Below are 16,169 nucleotides of genomic sequence, written 5' to 3' on the forward strand. Positions count from 1 at the left end.
ACAAGTAATAATGTGTAAATATTGTATAATCTTAGAGACTTACCCAGAAAGACCCACAGTTGTAATCGCTGCCAAAGGGGCTTTCTAACATGTATTGACTCATCAGTGTGAATACTTACAGTACCAGTCAAAAGTTTGGACACACCTACTCATTTAAGGGTTTTTCTTTATTTTTACTATTATCTACATTGATGAAATAACACATATGGTATCATGTAGTAGTAATCAAAAAAAGTATTTTATATTTTACATTCTTCAAAGTAGCCACTCTTGATGACAGTTTTGCATTATCTCAACCAGCTTCATGAGGTAGTCACCTGAAAAGCATTTCAAATAACAGTGCCTTGTTGAAAGTTAATTTGTGGAATTTCTTTCCTTCTTAAGGCTTTTGAGCCAATCAGTTGTGTTGTATATTTTTTTTTATACCCTTTGCTATGAAATTTGAAATTGAGCTCCGGTACATCCCTTTTCCATTGAGCATCCTTGAGATGTTTCTACAATTTGATTGGAGTACATCTGTGGTAAATTAAGTTGATTATACATGATTTGGAAAGGCAGGTAAGCTAGTTCTTTACATGCATGATGGACAGACAAGTGAAGCCTATGGTACAACATTTTATGGGTGGAGAGAGCTAATGCGAGTTGAGGAGCAGGCTTGAAGAACTACTGATATTGTTATGACATGCATTATCTGAATTAAGTTCACAGAGTTATACCTAGGAGGATTGGTTCTATGAAGGAACTTTGAGCTATCTAAACAAGCTTGAGCTAGCAAGCTAACAAGCTTGTGTGTGCAGAGCGGCACCAGAATTAAAAATACGCCTTACCTTTGTAGTTAATAAATCCAATGTGAAACGTGATAACTAGGCCTTAACTATTATTGAACAAGTTAATCCATTCTTCTCTAGCTAATAAAAAAATATTGTTATACAGTTGAAGTCAGAAGTTTACATACACTTAGGTTGGAGTCATTAAAACTTGTTTTTCAACCACTCCACAAATGTCTTGTTCACAAACTATAGTTTTGGCAAGTCGGTTAGGACATCTACTTTGTGCATCTACAAGTCATTTTTCCAACAATTGTTTACAGACAGATTATTTCACTTATCACAATTCCAGTGGGTCAGAAGTTTACATGCACTTTGTTGACTGTGCCTTTAAACAGCTTGGAAAATTCCAGAAAATGATGTCATGGCTTTAGAAGATTCTGATAGGCTAATTGACATCATTTGAGTCAATTGGAGGTGTACATGTGGATGTATTTCAAGGCCTACCTTCAAACTCAGTGCCTCTTTGCTTGACATCATGGGAAAATAAAATAAAAATCAGCCAAGACCTCAGGAAAACAATTGTAGACCACCACAAGTCTGGTTCATAATTGGGAGCAATTTTCAAACTCCTGAAGGTGCCACTTCCATTTGTAAAAACATCAGTATGCAAGTATAAACACCATGGGACAACGCAGCCGTCATACCACTCAGGAAGAGACACGTTCTGTCTCCTAGAGATGAACGTACTTCGGTGCGAAAAGTGAAAATCAATCCCAGAACAACAGCAAAGGACCTTGTGAAGATGCTGGAGGAAACAGGTATAAAAGATTTTATATCCATTGTAAAATGAGTCCTATATCGACATAACCTGAAAGGCCGCTTAGCATGGAAGAAGCCACTGCTCCAAAACCGCCATTTAAAAAAAGCCAGACTACAGTTTGCAACTGCACATGGGGACAAAGATCACACTTTTTGGAGAAATGTCCTCTGGTCTGATGAAACAAAGAGAACTGTTTGGCCATAATATCCATCATTATGTTTGGAGGGAAAAGGGGAAGGCTTGCAAGCCGAAGAACTCCATCCCAACCGTGAAGCACGGGGGTGGCAGCATCATGTTGTGGGGGTGATTTGCTGCAGGAGGGACTGGTGCATTTCACAAAATAGATGGCTTCGTGAGGAATAAAAGTTATGTGGATATATTGAAGCAACATCTCAAGACATCAGTCAGGAAGTTTAAGCTTGGTCGCAAATGGGTCCTCCAAATGGACAATGACCCCAAGCACACTTGCAAAGTTGTGGCAAAATGGCTTAAGGACAACAAAGTCAAGGTATTAGAGTGGCCATCACAAAGCCCTGACCTCAACCCTATATAACATTTGTGGGCAGAACTGAAAAAGCGTGTGTGAGCAAGGAGGAGTACAAACCTGACTCAGTTTCACCAGCTCTGTCAGGAGGAATGGGCCACAATTCTTATTGTGGGAAGCTTGTGGAAGGCTACTCAAAACGTTTGACCCAAGTTAAACAATTTAAAGGCAATGCTACCAAATACTAATTCAGTGTATGTAAACTTCTGACCCACTGGGAATGTGATGAAAGAAAAAAGCTAAAATAAATCACTCTACTACAATTCTGAAATTTCACATTCTTAAAATAAAGTGGTGATCCTAACAGTGCTAGAGGCGTCACTACAGACCCCGTTTCAATTCCAGGCTGTATCGCAACCAGCTGTGATTGTGCGCCGCCCTATGGGACTCCCAATTGGCCCAGCATCGTCCTGGTTAGGGTTTAGCCGGGGTAGACCGTCATTGTAAACAATAATTTGTTCTTAACTGACTTGCCTAGTTAAATAAATAAAATAACATCAAAGTCTGCCATTGTCTGGATTTATGGTGCTTTCAAGACAACTGGGAACAAGGTTGAAAAATTATGACTTCAGTGATCTTCAGGTTGGAGCTCTAGAAAGAGGCCAGAGTTCCTGACTTGCAATTCCGAGTTGGATGGCAGTTGAAAATGTATTTTTTCAGTCAGTGTTCCCAGTTTGCTTGAACTCACTGAAATCAGATTTCCCAGTTCTGAGATTCCAGTTGTTTTGAGCGCTGCAGAAATCATGCTGGATTGACACCATGGTCAATGTTGAATGTTTATCCTTTTATACTTGGAAAATAGCCCCTTAAATCCAGACTTTGGACCACACAGCCAATCCACTGAATAGCAGGCTAGTGATTGCTTTGCAATGCTTGTAGTTAGACACTATTACAAACCACTCATTGTTGAATTTGCGATTTCCAACTTGTTGTGTAATGTTTATGTCCAATGGCCTATGAGCACCGAGACGTTTTATCAACATATTTTTTCATTTTTGGTCAAAATGTGTATGTTTTTACCATATTTTTTGTTTTTATAAATAGCTTTTTGCATTTTCTTGTTGGCACAATACAAGTGTCCATTGATTTAAAATGGAATATCATTTGAATGAGTTATCCACATTGAAATGTTTTGATATGCGGGCTTTTATTTAGAAGGTCTTGACATTACCATACGAAAGTGACGTCATCGTGTGTGCTGCTGTCAGAATACTAGTCCAGAGCCGACAGCGCCACCGACACCGACACCGAACAGCATCGTCCAGAGCCGAGAACAACAACAGTAGCAAAAACCGGATCAAATATGATTTAAGGGGCGGCTTGGGTGTTGGCGGTAAAAAGGGAACACCGTTATCCTCTTTATTTTTTTTACCGATTTCGAATCCTCAGAGTAATGGCTGGGGTCCATGGCTCCGGCTGCTGAGCGGCAGGTGTATTGTTGAGGACATATTTCTCAATCGTTATGTATTCAACCACGGTCGATACACTGGTAAGGACGGAACCGACTGCTACCGGAATTGGATGTTGCTGTCGCGAGGAAGGCTGTAGCTGGGTGCGTCGTTCCGTCCTCGAGGCTGCGGTGCAGCAGTGGTTGTTGGCTCGAGGAGGGCGGTGTCTCTAACTCCCTGTAAATAGCCTATATATTTTTTTGTGAATTAAAATGCCTCAGTATAATTTAGTAGTTCAAGGTTAGAAATCCTAACTGCCAAACATGGATACCACCCAAATGATAGCAATCTTTGAAATCGTTCGGGATATGGAATGACACAGGTGATGTTTTATTGATGATTAATCCGAATGGATTATAATTTCAATGATTAGTATTTTCTCTTTCGTCTTGGTAAGCGTGTTTTATAACGGTAGGCCTATCTAAGCAACATCATCTCACATCTGGTATCGGACCCAGGCCTCATTTTGCCAAGATGATGGAAATCGATGAGGTTGTCTATCAGGACGACTATGGCTCGGTGTCCGTTATGTCGGAGCGGGTGTCGGGCCTGGCCAACAGCATCTACCGGGAGTTTGAGCGCCTCATCAGCAGCTACGACGAGGAAGTGGTCAAGGAGCTCATGCCGCTGGTGGTGAACGTTCTGGAGAATCTGGATTCGGTTTTAACGGAGAACCAGGAGCACGAGGTGGAGCTCGAGCTGCTGAAGGAGGACAACGAGCAGCTCATCACCCAGTACGAGCGTGAGAAGGCGCTGCGCAAGCAGGCAGAGGAGGTGAGGGTGCATTTACTCATCCATGGCTGTTTTGTTTATAAATACTCGACCAGTGTCTTTATCACTAGCCATATCCATTACTAATAATCACAGCACATACATTCACCTTCAATAGCAGTTCAGTTTTCATTGCCACTGTATGCCAGTTTTACAAAAAATAAAACCCAAAACGAACCATTTATAAGCTATACCCACATCCCATTCACATTCCTTCTGTAGGCCATTTATTTTTAGGCCTAAATAACAAGGGTTATGTCTCAAATGGCACCCTATACCCTATATAGTGCACTACTTTTGACCAGAGCTCATAGGGCCTAATGTAATATACACTGAGTATACCAAACATCAAGAACACCTTCCTAATATTGAGTTGCGCAGCAGAACAGCCTCAATTTGTCAGGGCTTCCACTCGACAAGGTGTCAGAAACATTCCATAGGGATGCTGGCCCATGTTGACTCTAAATGCTTTCCACAGTTGTGTCAAGTTGACTGGATGTCCTTTGGGTGGTGGACCATTCTTGATACACACGGGAAACTGTTGATTGTGAAAAACCCAGCAGCATTGCAGTTCATGACACAAACCGGTGCGCATGGCACATACCCCATTCAAAGGAACTTAAATATTTTGTCTTGCCCATGCTCTGAATGTGACATTTACACATTGACAATCCATGTCCACACAATCCATGCTTCTACACCTGCATTGCTTGCTGTTTGGGGTTTTAGGCAGGGTTTCTGTACAGCACTTTGAGATCAGCTGATGTAAGAAGGGCTTTATAAATAAATTTGATTTGATGTCTCAATTGTATTAAGGCTAAAAAAATACATATTTAAACCTTTCTCCTGCCCTTCATCTATACTGATTGAAGTGGATTTAACAAGTCACATCCGTAAGGGATTATAGCTTACACCTGTATTCACCTGGTCAGTCTGTCACCTTCGATTGCATGCAGTGAGTACTCATATCTGGCCTAATGGCCCATCCCTATCAACACAGCAGATCAGAGACTGTGGAAAGGCCTATCTATGTAACATCATCAGTGGTGGTTCAATGAGTATAGGGGCCTGCGTATAGTGCCTGCCTGGATTGTGCCTGGGCCAGGTTGGTGATCAGTTCAGTGTGCTTGTGTGTTTGCAGAAGGATTCTGCCAAAGTTGTGATTCTGATGTGAATGTACTGTGTTTCATTACATTTTATTCAATACAATAATTGTATTGGACACAGACTTTTATGGACAAAAATATGCCTACAATGAAACCAGCCTTTTCACAATTACAAGTTGTCTTGTAAACTATTATGGACTACAAAGGGAAATCCCACGAGCTGCCCAGTGACGTGAGTCTGCCAGATGGGCTAAATGTCTTTTTTGCTGGCTTTGAGGCAAGCAACACTGAAGCATGCATGAGAGCATCAGCTGTTCCAGACAACTGTGAGATCATACTCTCCGTAGCCGATATGAGCAAGACCTTTAAACAGGTCAACATTCACCAGGCCACGGGGCCAGACGGATTACCAGGACATGTACTCAGAGCATGCGCGGACCAACTGGCAAGAGTCTTAACTGACATTTTCAACTTCTCCCTGACCGAGTTTGTAATACCTACAGTGGAGCAAAAAAGTATTTAGTCAGCCACCAATTGTGCAAGTTCTCCCACTTAAAAAGATGAGAGGCCTGTAATTTTCATCATAGGTACACTTGACTACCTGCAGCCACCTGACTACCTGTTATGCGAGTGCAGCAAGGGAGCCACGGTAAGGTGCTAGCGAGCATGAAATATATCTATAAAAAAAAATATTGATTGATTGATTGATTGATTGATTGATTGATTGTTTTTATATATATATATATAAAAACAATCAATCTTAACATAATCACTAGTTAACTACACATGGTTGTTGATATTATCTAGCATGTCCTGCGTTGCATATAATCGATGCGGTGCCTGCTAATTTATCATTGAATCATAGCCTACTTCGCCAAACGGGTGATTTAACAAGTGTATTCGCGAAAAAAAGCACTGTTGTTGCACCAATGTGTGCCTAATCATAAACATCGATGCCTTTCTTAAAATCAATACACAAGTATATATTTTTAAACCTTCATATTTAGTTAATATTGCCCGCTAACATGAATTTCTTTTAACTATGGAAATTGTGTCACTTCTCTTGCGTTCTGTGCAACAGAGTCAGGGTATATGCAGCAGTTTGGGCCGCCTGGCTCGTTGCGAACTGTGAAGACTATTTTTTTCTAACAAAGACAGCCAACTTCGCCAAATGTGGGATGATTTAACAAAAGCCCATTTGCGAAAAAAGCATAATTGTTGCACGAATGTACCTAACCATAAACATCAATGTCTTTCTTAAAATCAATACACAGTATATATATATTTTTAAACCTGCATATTTAGTTAAAATAAATTCATGTTAGCAGGCAATATTAAACTTGGAAAATTGTCACTTCTCTTGCGTTCATTGCACACAGAGTCAGGGTATATGCAACAGTTTGGGCCGCCTGACTCGTTGCGAACTAATTTTCCAGAATTATGACATAACATTGAAGGTTGTGCAATGTAACAGGAATATTTAGAGTTATGGATGCCACCCGTTAGATAAAATACGGAACGGTTCTGTATTTCACTGAAAGAATAAACGTTTTACTTTCGAAATAGGCAGCAGCAGACTCGTAAGCATTCATTCAAACAACACTTTCGTGTGTTTGCAAGCAGCCTATCAACTCCCGAGATTAGGCTGGTGTAACCGATGTGAAATGGCTAGCTAGTTAGCGGGGTGCGCGCTAATAGCGTTTCAAACGTCACTCACTTTTAGATTTGGAGTAGTTGTTCCCCTTGCTCTGCAAGGGCTGCGGCTTTTGTGGAGTGATGGGTAAACGCTGCTTCGAGGGTGGCTGTTGCCAATGTGTTCCTGGTTCGAGCCCAGGTAGGGGCGAGGAGAGGGATGGAAGCTATTCTGTTACTGGCAATACTAAAGTGCCTATAAGAACATCCAATAGTCAAAGGTATTTGAAATACAAATGGTATAGAGAGAAATAGTCCTATAATAACCTCAACCTAAAACTTCTTACCTGGGAATATTGAAGACTCATGTTAAAAAGAACCACCAGCTTTCATATGTTCTGAGCAAGGAACTTAAACGTTAGCTTTTTTACATGGCACATATTGCACTTTTACTTTCTTCTCCAACAATTTTTTTTTTGCATTATTTAAACTAAATTGAACATGTTTCATTATTTGAGGCTAAATTGATTTGATTGATGTATTATATTAAGTTAAAATAAGTGTTCATTCAGTATTGTTGTAATTTAATGTTTGAGCTGTTGAATTGCGACTCCACTATGTCTCTATACTGACACTTTGCTTGTTTGATTGCCTTACGGAGGGAATAACTACACTGTTTGTATTCAGACATATTTCCAGTCGCCTTGCCATGATTAAATGCGTTGGTACGTGCTTTCAGTTTTGCGCAAATGCTGCAATCAATCCACGTTTTCTGGTTAGGGAAGGTTTTAATAGTCACAGCGGGTACAACATCTCCTATACACTTCCTTATAAACTCACTCACTGAGTCAGCGCATTTGTCAATGTTATTATCTGAGGCTACCCAGAACATATCCCAGTCCACATGATCAAAACAATCTTGAAGCGTGGAATCGGATTGGTCAGATCAGCGTTGGATAGACCTAAGCACGGGCGCTTCCTGTTTTGGTTTCTGCCTATAGGAGGCCAGCAACAAGATGGAGTCATGGTCAGATTTGACAAAAGAAGGGCGGGGGAGGGCCTTGTATGCATCGCAAAAGTTAGAGTAGCAATGGTCGAGCGTGTTACCCGCTCGTGTACAGCAATTGATATGCTGATAGAATTTAGGTAGCCTTGTTCTCAAATTAGCTTTGTTTAAAATCTCCAGCTACAATAAATGCAGCCTCAGGATATATGGTTTCCAGTTTGCATAAAGTCTAGTGAAGTTCCTTGATGGTCGTCTTGGTATCTGCTTGCGGGGGGATATACACGGCTGTGATGATAACCGAGGGGAGTTCTCTTGGGAGATAATCCGGTTGGCATTTGATTGTGAGGTATTCTAGGTCAGGTGAACAAAAGGACTTGAGTTCCTGAATGTTGTTACAATTACACCATGAGTCGTTAATCATGAAACATACACCCCACGCTTCTTCTTACCGGAGAGAGGTTTATTCCTGTCGGCGCGATGCACTGAATCTCGTTGGCTGTATGGACTCCGACAGCATATCCTCAGCTAGCCATGTTTCCGTGAAACAGAGAACGTTACAATCCCAGATATCTCTTTGGAAAGCAACTCTTGCCCTGATTTTGTCAACTAGGGACTGGACATTAGCGAGTAATATACTCTGAAGCGGTGGGTGGTGTGCGCCCATCCGAAGCCTCACTAGAAGACCGTTCTGGCACCCTCTCCTCCGGCGGCGTCGTTTTGGGTCAGCCTCTGGAACCAATTCAAACACCCTGGGAGGTGCAGACAAAGGATCTGCTTTTTGGAAAGTCGTATTCCTGGTCGTAGATGTCTCTCTGATATCCAATAGTTCTTCCCGGTTGTATGTAATAATACTTAAGGTTTTCTGGGTAACGATGTAAGAAATAATACATAAAAAAACTAAATACTGCACAGTTTCCTAAGGACTAGAAGTGATGCTGTCATCTCTATCAGCGCCATCTTGCTTAAGGTCGTTGTCCTGTTGGAAGGTGAACCTTCACCCCAGTCTGAGGTCCTGAGCGCTCTGGAGCAGGTTTTCATCAAGAATCTCTCCTGTACTTTTCTCCGTTCATCTTTGCCTCGATCCTGACTAGTCTCCCAGTCCCTGAAAAACCTCCCCACAGCATGATGTTGCCACCACCAAATTCAAAACGTTTAGGGTATCTTCATCCATTGTCCAACTGTTTGAATTTATTAGAATTGTTTTTAAAACCTTTTAACAATTTTAATGACCGTTGCTAGTGTTATCCTAGACACATTCTAGTATAGTATAAGCAGACAGCTGTGCAGGGTTTTACCCAAAATAAAGGTCCAATGCCACATGATGCTTAGTCACGTGTGTGTACAGTTATATACCATGTCACATCGATTGCGTCCCAATTAGCACCCTATTCCTGGCCTAGTGCACTACTTTTTATTAGGGCCCATGGGGCTATATAGGGAATATGGTGCCATTTGGGACAGAATGGTTTTCTCTGTCTCATTGTTTGCTACGTTTGAGGGAAGAGAACATGATTAAATGCATACATTTAAAATAGATTATTATGAAAGTGTAAAGAGGATATGTTTATATGCTTTTTGAAGCAAGTGACACAAAAATAGCATGTGCAAGAATTAGTTGTAAGGTCTGCTTCCAACTCACTCTCTCAAGCACGAAGATCCCCTGAACATAGCTCACTCTCCAGATCCCAATAAACTGAATTCTGATCACCTGTTCACACACCTGTATGTCATTTACATACACTAATTAGTTCAGTTCTTGGCACACAATCATTGTGAGGTATTGTTTGTTTTGATACACTTCTATTCGGCGCTCTGTTTTTTCCTGTATTAATCCTCCTGTGCACCGTAGTTTTGGCTATCCTCACTAACGATGGCTTTTTGCCTATCGAATTTCCTGTCATCAACCTCTTGCCTGATCTCCTGGACTATGCCATTAGCCTTCTCCCTGCCTGTACTGTTGCCTTTTTGGACCCCTGTGTATGACCTTCTGCCTGCCCCTGGACCCAGCTACCTGCCTCCTCCTGTGATCCTTTACAAATAAACACCTGCTGCACCCTGCGCTTGAAACCAGCTCTCTGTCTCCCATCATATTCATTACATTAGTAAGTATGCTGGTCAGAAAATGTGATAAGTATTTGGATGAAATAGTGCTTGCTCCAACAAACATAAATAATGATAATGACAACCTGTAAAGATATAGTGTCCTTTGGAGTAACTCAGGTACTGTTTTATAACTGTATTATATGAATTAAAGACTTCATGATGAACTGAAGAATAGTGTACTATACAGTAAAGTAACAGTAATTATCACATTACCTGCACAATGTTATAAAGGTAAGAGTTGGGGTCAGAGTTATAACCTTTACAACAGAGCTCAATTTACAATGAGACCATAGTGCACTATATTTGCTGTGGTGGTTTCGAACTTTGAATGCAGCAGTGAACATACGAGTGCACAGATGCCATTTCAAATATAAATGTTTTAGATGCGACCCAGGGATTGGTTTAAGGCACTGCCTAAGACAGTGACGTGGTGAGTTGTGGGGGGATGGGGCAGGGTGAATTATGGGAAATCAATTGTACACTGAGGGAGGCTGGCACTGTAACCTGATTTTGTGCTTATGACAGAAAGCGAGAGAGAGGCAGGGGGCAATATGGGAGAGGGGATGAGAGAGAGTTTTGAAATGATAGAGGGAATGGAGAGAGAGTGATACAGAGGAAAAGAGAGAGATGGAATTCTGAGCAGGAATACACGCCATAAAACGGGGATATAGAGGAGAATGTATGTATTTAACTAGACAAGTCAGTTAACAAAAAATTCTTATTTACAATGATGGCCTACCAAAAGGCCTCCTACGGGGGCTGGGATTAAAAATACAAATAAATTAAATACAAATATAGGACAAAACACACATCACGACAAGAGAGAACACTACATAGAGACCTAAGATGACAACATGTCGTGTTGCTGCCATGCTAACACCGCATGGTAGCAACACAACATGACAACAACATGGTAGCAACAACATGGCAGCAGCACAAAACCGGGTACGGACATTATTGGGCACAGACAACAGCACAAAGGGCAAGAAGGTAGAGACAACAATGCATCACGCAAAGTAGCCACAACTGTCAGTAAAAGTGTCCATGATTGAGTCTTTGAATGAAGAGATGGAGATAAAACTGTCCAGTTTGAGTGTTTGTTGCAGCTTGTTGCAGCTTGTTCCAGTTGTTAGCTGCAGTGAACTGAAAAGGTGAGCGACCCAGGGATGTTTGTGCTTTGGGAACCTTTAACAGAATGTGTCTGGCAGAACGGGTGATGTATGTGGAGGATGCAGTAGATATCTCAGATAAGGGGGAGTGAGGCCTAAGAGGGTTAGTTTGGCAGCTGGGGTGAAAGAGGAGCGATTGCGACAGAGTAAACCAAGTCTAGATGTAACTTTAGCCTGCAGCTTTGATATGTGCTGAGAGAAGGACAGTGTACCATCTAGCTATACTCCCAAGTACTTGCATGAGGTTAAATACCTCAAGCTCTAAACCCTCAGAGGTAGTAATCACACCTGTGGGGAGTGGGGCATTCTTCTTACCAAACCAAATGACCTTTGTTTTGGAGGTATTCAGAACAAGGTTAAGGACAGAGAAAGCTTGTTGGACATTAAGACCACTTTGTTGTAGAGCGTTTAACACAAACTCCAGGGAGGGGCCAGCTGAGTATAAGATTGTATCATCTGCATATACATGGATGAGAGAGCTTCCTACTGCCTGAGCTATGTTGTTGATGTAAATTGAGAAGAGCTTGGGGCCTAGGATCGAGCCTTGTGATACACCCTTGGCGATAGGCAGTGGCTGAGACAGCATCTGTTCTGACTTTATACACTACACTCTTTGAGAGAGGTAGTTATCAAACCAGGCCAAAGACCACTCAGAGACACCAATACCCCTTAGCCGGCCCACAAGAATGGAATGGTCTACCGTATCAAAAGCTTTTGCCAAGTCAATAAAAATAGCAGCACAATATTACTTAGAATCAAGGGCAATGGTGACATCATTGAAGACCTTTAAGGTTGCAGTGACATCCATAACCTGAGTGGAAACCAGATTGTATACCATAGAGAATACTATAGACATCAAGAAAGCCAGTCAGTTGATTGCTGAGAAGTTTTTCCAACACTTTTGATAGACAGGGCAAATAGAAATAGGCCTATCACAGTTAGGATCAGCTTGATCTCCCCCTTTAAATAAACAACGAATTGTGGCTGCCTTTTCAAGCAATGGGAACCTCCCCAGAGAGGAGAGACAGGTTAAAAAGGTCAGATATAGGTTTGGCGATTGTAGGGGCAGCAACCTTAAAGAAGAAAGGGTCTAAACCATGGTTTTTGAGGGTCAAGTTTAAGGAGCTCCTTTAGCACCTCGGACTCAGTGACCGCCTGCAAGGAGAAACTTTGTAGTGGGGCAGGGGAAAAAAGAGGGAGGAGCATTCTGGCTAGACACATTAGAAGCGGTGGGAGATGAGGAAATGTTGGACGGGCAAGGAGGTATGGCTGAGTCAAATAGGAATCCAGACTTAATGAAGTGGTGATTAAAAAGCTCAGCCATGTGCTTCTTGTCAGTAACAACCACATCATTTTTAAGGGACATGGGCAGCTGTGAGGAGGAGGGTTTATTCTCCAGGTCTTTAACTGTTTTCCAGAACTTCTTGGGGTTCGACCCACAGAGAGAGTTGCTCCTTAAAGTAACTAACTTTGGTCTTCCGGGATATTCTGGGTGCACTTTTTTCTCATTTGCCTGAGTGAGAGCCAGTCAGCCTGAGTATGAAACATAGAGGGAGTTAGAGAAAGGTAGACAAAGAACGAAAGAACAAGACCGAGATGGAGAGATACAAAGGGAGGGAGAGAGAAATTCTTCCCAGTGAGAGAGAAAGAGACAGACAGATTGAAAGAACGAGAGACCGAGATGGAGAGAGAGACAGAGGGAACATCTTCCCAAGTCCAGAGAGAAGACAGCCCACACCCTGGCTGGAATCTCCTCCCTGTGCCATGTGCTTCCTTTGGGAGTAATTGTCAAGGCTCAGATTACAAGGCTTTTAGACAGACCTAAATGGCGCCCTGTTCACTTTATAGTGCACTAGTTTTGACCAGGGCCCATAGGTAGTCAAAGGTAGTGCACTATATAGAGGTTCGGGTACCCACTGGTACATAAATGCAACAACATGTTCTATGATTCCTCCCTGAGTCTCTATTTTATCCACGAAAGAGTGTAATTGACAACCACAGTCACGCTAAGGCTGAAATGTAGATACATTTGTTCAAAGGACCATTAATGATTGTTTGATTCCTGAAGGTTTGAGACCTCAACATGTTGATCCCTATATGCTATAAAGCACTTTGTGACATATGTTTTTAAATAGCAATATGCAATCTGATTTATTGATTGAAATACAGTATGTACTATCAGAATATAAATGCCACATTCCACTGCGTGGCGCTTCAATTAATTTCCTGTGATTAAAAAGAGAGCCTGTTATTGTTTTGGCCGCATCTAGCGTTAGGCTATCGTCTCACCAGACCACCGCCTACTGTGGATGCTGCTGGGAGCTGGCTGGGTTGCTGGGTCTGGCTGGGGAGGAGGGGGAGCCCAGGGGCAAGCAGTATCCTGAGGAGGGGATTTGAAGGGCAGGGAGGTCAGAAGGAGAGTTGCCTTTGGTGTAATAGTATATTGTGGCACGTGTGGGGGGGGGGGGGGGGGGTGAGTGAGTGAGTGACTGCAGCGCGTTGCTATTGTTTTCTCATGGTGCTGCCTTGCTTTGGTCAACTGGTGAGACTGGAGTTGACCCATGTTCCCTATAGTGCACCATGGGCCCCGGTCAAAAGTAGCGCAATGTGTAGGGAATAGGGAGATGAGGTGGGGTTGTCTATTCGTTGAGGTCAGGGAGCAACGCCGGGCATTTGTAGGAAAATGGCAATTCACAGGCTCCATTAATAGGAGTGCCATAGACTTTTAACATGAGCATTTTTAGGGGCGTACTGGGTGAGAAAATAGACATGTCCCTGTCCCTAACTTTGGAAGTTTTGCCTCCCTATGTTCCCGGTTCCTGTTATTTGAGGTCAGCCAGACGATGGTAGAGCATATCTCTAGCAGCAGGCAGGGTCTCGCTACAGTTGGGGGATTACAGTCGTAAGACTGCAGCCCGGCCGGCCCATTGTGCAAGGCTTTATAAAACTCTGCAGACTGCAGAGAGAGCCCTTGGAAGGAAGGCAGGCAGGCCAGACAGCTGTGTTAGTTTCTGTTTGTTTTCTGATTCCTGTACAGAGAGAGAGGAGAGCAGGGTCTGGTTCAGTTAGTACGACATGGGACAAAACACTTTTAAATTGGTGGAGATATGCTGATACATGAACGTGTAACATTTTAATTTTCAGGTTTCTAAATCTCATTTATTCACATTTATTTATCAATCCCTTTTTACATCAGCAGATGTCACAAAGTGCTTATACAGAAACCCAGCCTAAAACCCCAAAGAGCAAGCAATGCGGATGTAGAAGCACAGTGGCTAGGAAAAACTCTATAGAAAGGCAGGAACCTATGAAGAAACCTAGAGGAACTAGGCTCTGAGGGGTGGCCAGTCCTCTTCTGGCTGTGGCCGGGTGGAGATTATAAGAGTAATGGCCATTAAGGCCAGATCGTTCTTCAAGATGTTTATATATATATATACAGTGCCTTGCGAAAGTATTCGGCCCCCTTGAACTTTGCGACCTTTTGCCACATTTCAGGCTTCAAACATAAAGATATAAAACTGTATTTCTTTGTGAAGAATCAACAACAAGTGGGACACAATCATGAAGTGGAACGACATTTATTGGATATTTCAAACTTTTTTAACAAATCAAAAACTGAAAAATTGGGCGTGCAAAATTATTCAGCCCCCTTAAGTTAATACTTTGTAGCGTCACCTTTTGCTGCGATTACAGCTGTAACTCGCTTGGGGTATGTCTCTATCAGTTTTGCACATCGAGAGACTGAAATTTTTTCCCATTCCTCCTCGCAAAACAGCTCGAGCTCAGTGAGGTTGGATGGAGAGCATTTGTGAACAGCAGTTTTCAGTTCTTTCCACAGATTCTCGATTGGATTCAGGTCTGGACTTTGACTTGGCCATTCTAACACCTGGATATGTTTATTTTTGAACCATTCCATTGTAGATGTGTCTTTATGTTTTGGATCATTGTCTTGTTGGAAGACAAATCTCCATCCCAGTCTCAGGTCTTTTGCAGACTCCATCAGGTTTTCTTCCAGAATGGTCCTGTATTTGGCTCCTTCCATCTTCCCATCAATTTTAACCATCTTCCCTGTCCCTGCTGAAGAAAAGCAGGCCCAAACCATGATGCTGCCACCACCATGTTTGACAGTGGGGATGGTGTGTTCAGGGTGATGAGCTGTGTTGCTTTTACGCCAAACATAACGTTTTGCATTGTTGCCAAAAAGTTCAATTTTGGTTTCATCTGACCAGAGCACCTTCTTCCACATGTTTGGTGTGTCTCCCAGGTGGCTTGTGGCAAACTTTAAACTACACTTTTTATGGATATCTTTAAGAAATGGCTTTCTTCTTGCCACTCTTCCATAAAGGCCAGATTTGTGCAATATACGACTGATTGTTGTCCTATGGACAGAGTCTCCCACCTCAGCTGTAGATCTCTGCAGTTCATCCAGAGTGATCATGGGCCTCTTGGCTGCATCTCTGATCAGTCTTCTCCTTGTATGAGCTGAAAGTTTAGAGGGACGGCCAGGTCTTGGTAGATTTGCAGTGGTCTGATACTCCTTCCATTTCAATATTATCGCTTGCACAGTGCTCCTTGGGATGTTTAAAGCTTGGGAAATATTTTTGTATCCAAATCCGGCTTTAACCTTCTTCACAACAGTATCTCGGACCTGCCTGGTGTGTTCCTTGTTCTTCATGATGCTCTCTGCACTTTTAACGGACCTCTGAGACTATCACAGTGCAGGTGCATTTATACGGAGACTTGATTACACACAGGTGGATTGTATTTATCATCATTAGTCATTTAGGTCAACATTGGATC

At 42.3% G+C, this 16,169-nt stretch overlaps 1 protein-coding gene across 4 annotated transcripts in view; it reads left to right on the forward strand.

Moving 5' to 3' along the window:
- The first annotated feature begins 3,369 nt into the window (after window positions 1-3,369).
- LOC139406889 (C-Jun-amino-terminal kinase-interacting protein 3-like) overlaps window positions 3,370-16,169 on the forward strand; it is an 80,235-nt gene continuing 67,435 nt past the window's right edge. For 3 of the 4 annotated variants that reach the window (XM_071150021.1, XM_071150022.1, XM_071150023.1), the window contains exon 1: window positions 3,370-4,356. In XM_071150021.1, coding sequence (XP_071006122.1) covers window positions 4,057-4,356 — 300 coding nt within the window. In that variant the 5' untranslated portion in view covers window positions 3,370-4,056. The remainder of the gene's footprint in view (window positions 4,357-16,169) is intronic. The other variant, XM_071150020.1, reaches the window with a different exon arrangement.

This window comes from Oncorhynchus clarkii, chromosome 4 (assembly GCF_045791955.1).
Source record: "Oncorhynchus clarkii lewisi isolate Uvic-CL-2024 chromosome 4, UVic_Ocla_1.0, whole genome shotgun sequence".
Classification (NCBI taxonomy): domain Eukaryota; kingdom Metazoa; phylum Chordata; class Actinopteri; order Salmoniformes; family Salmonidae; genus Oncorhynchus; species Oncorhynchus clarkii.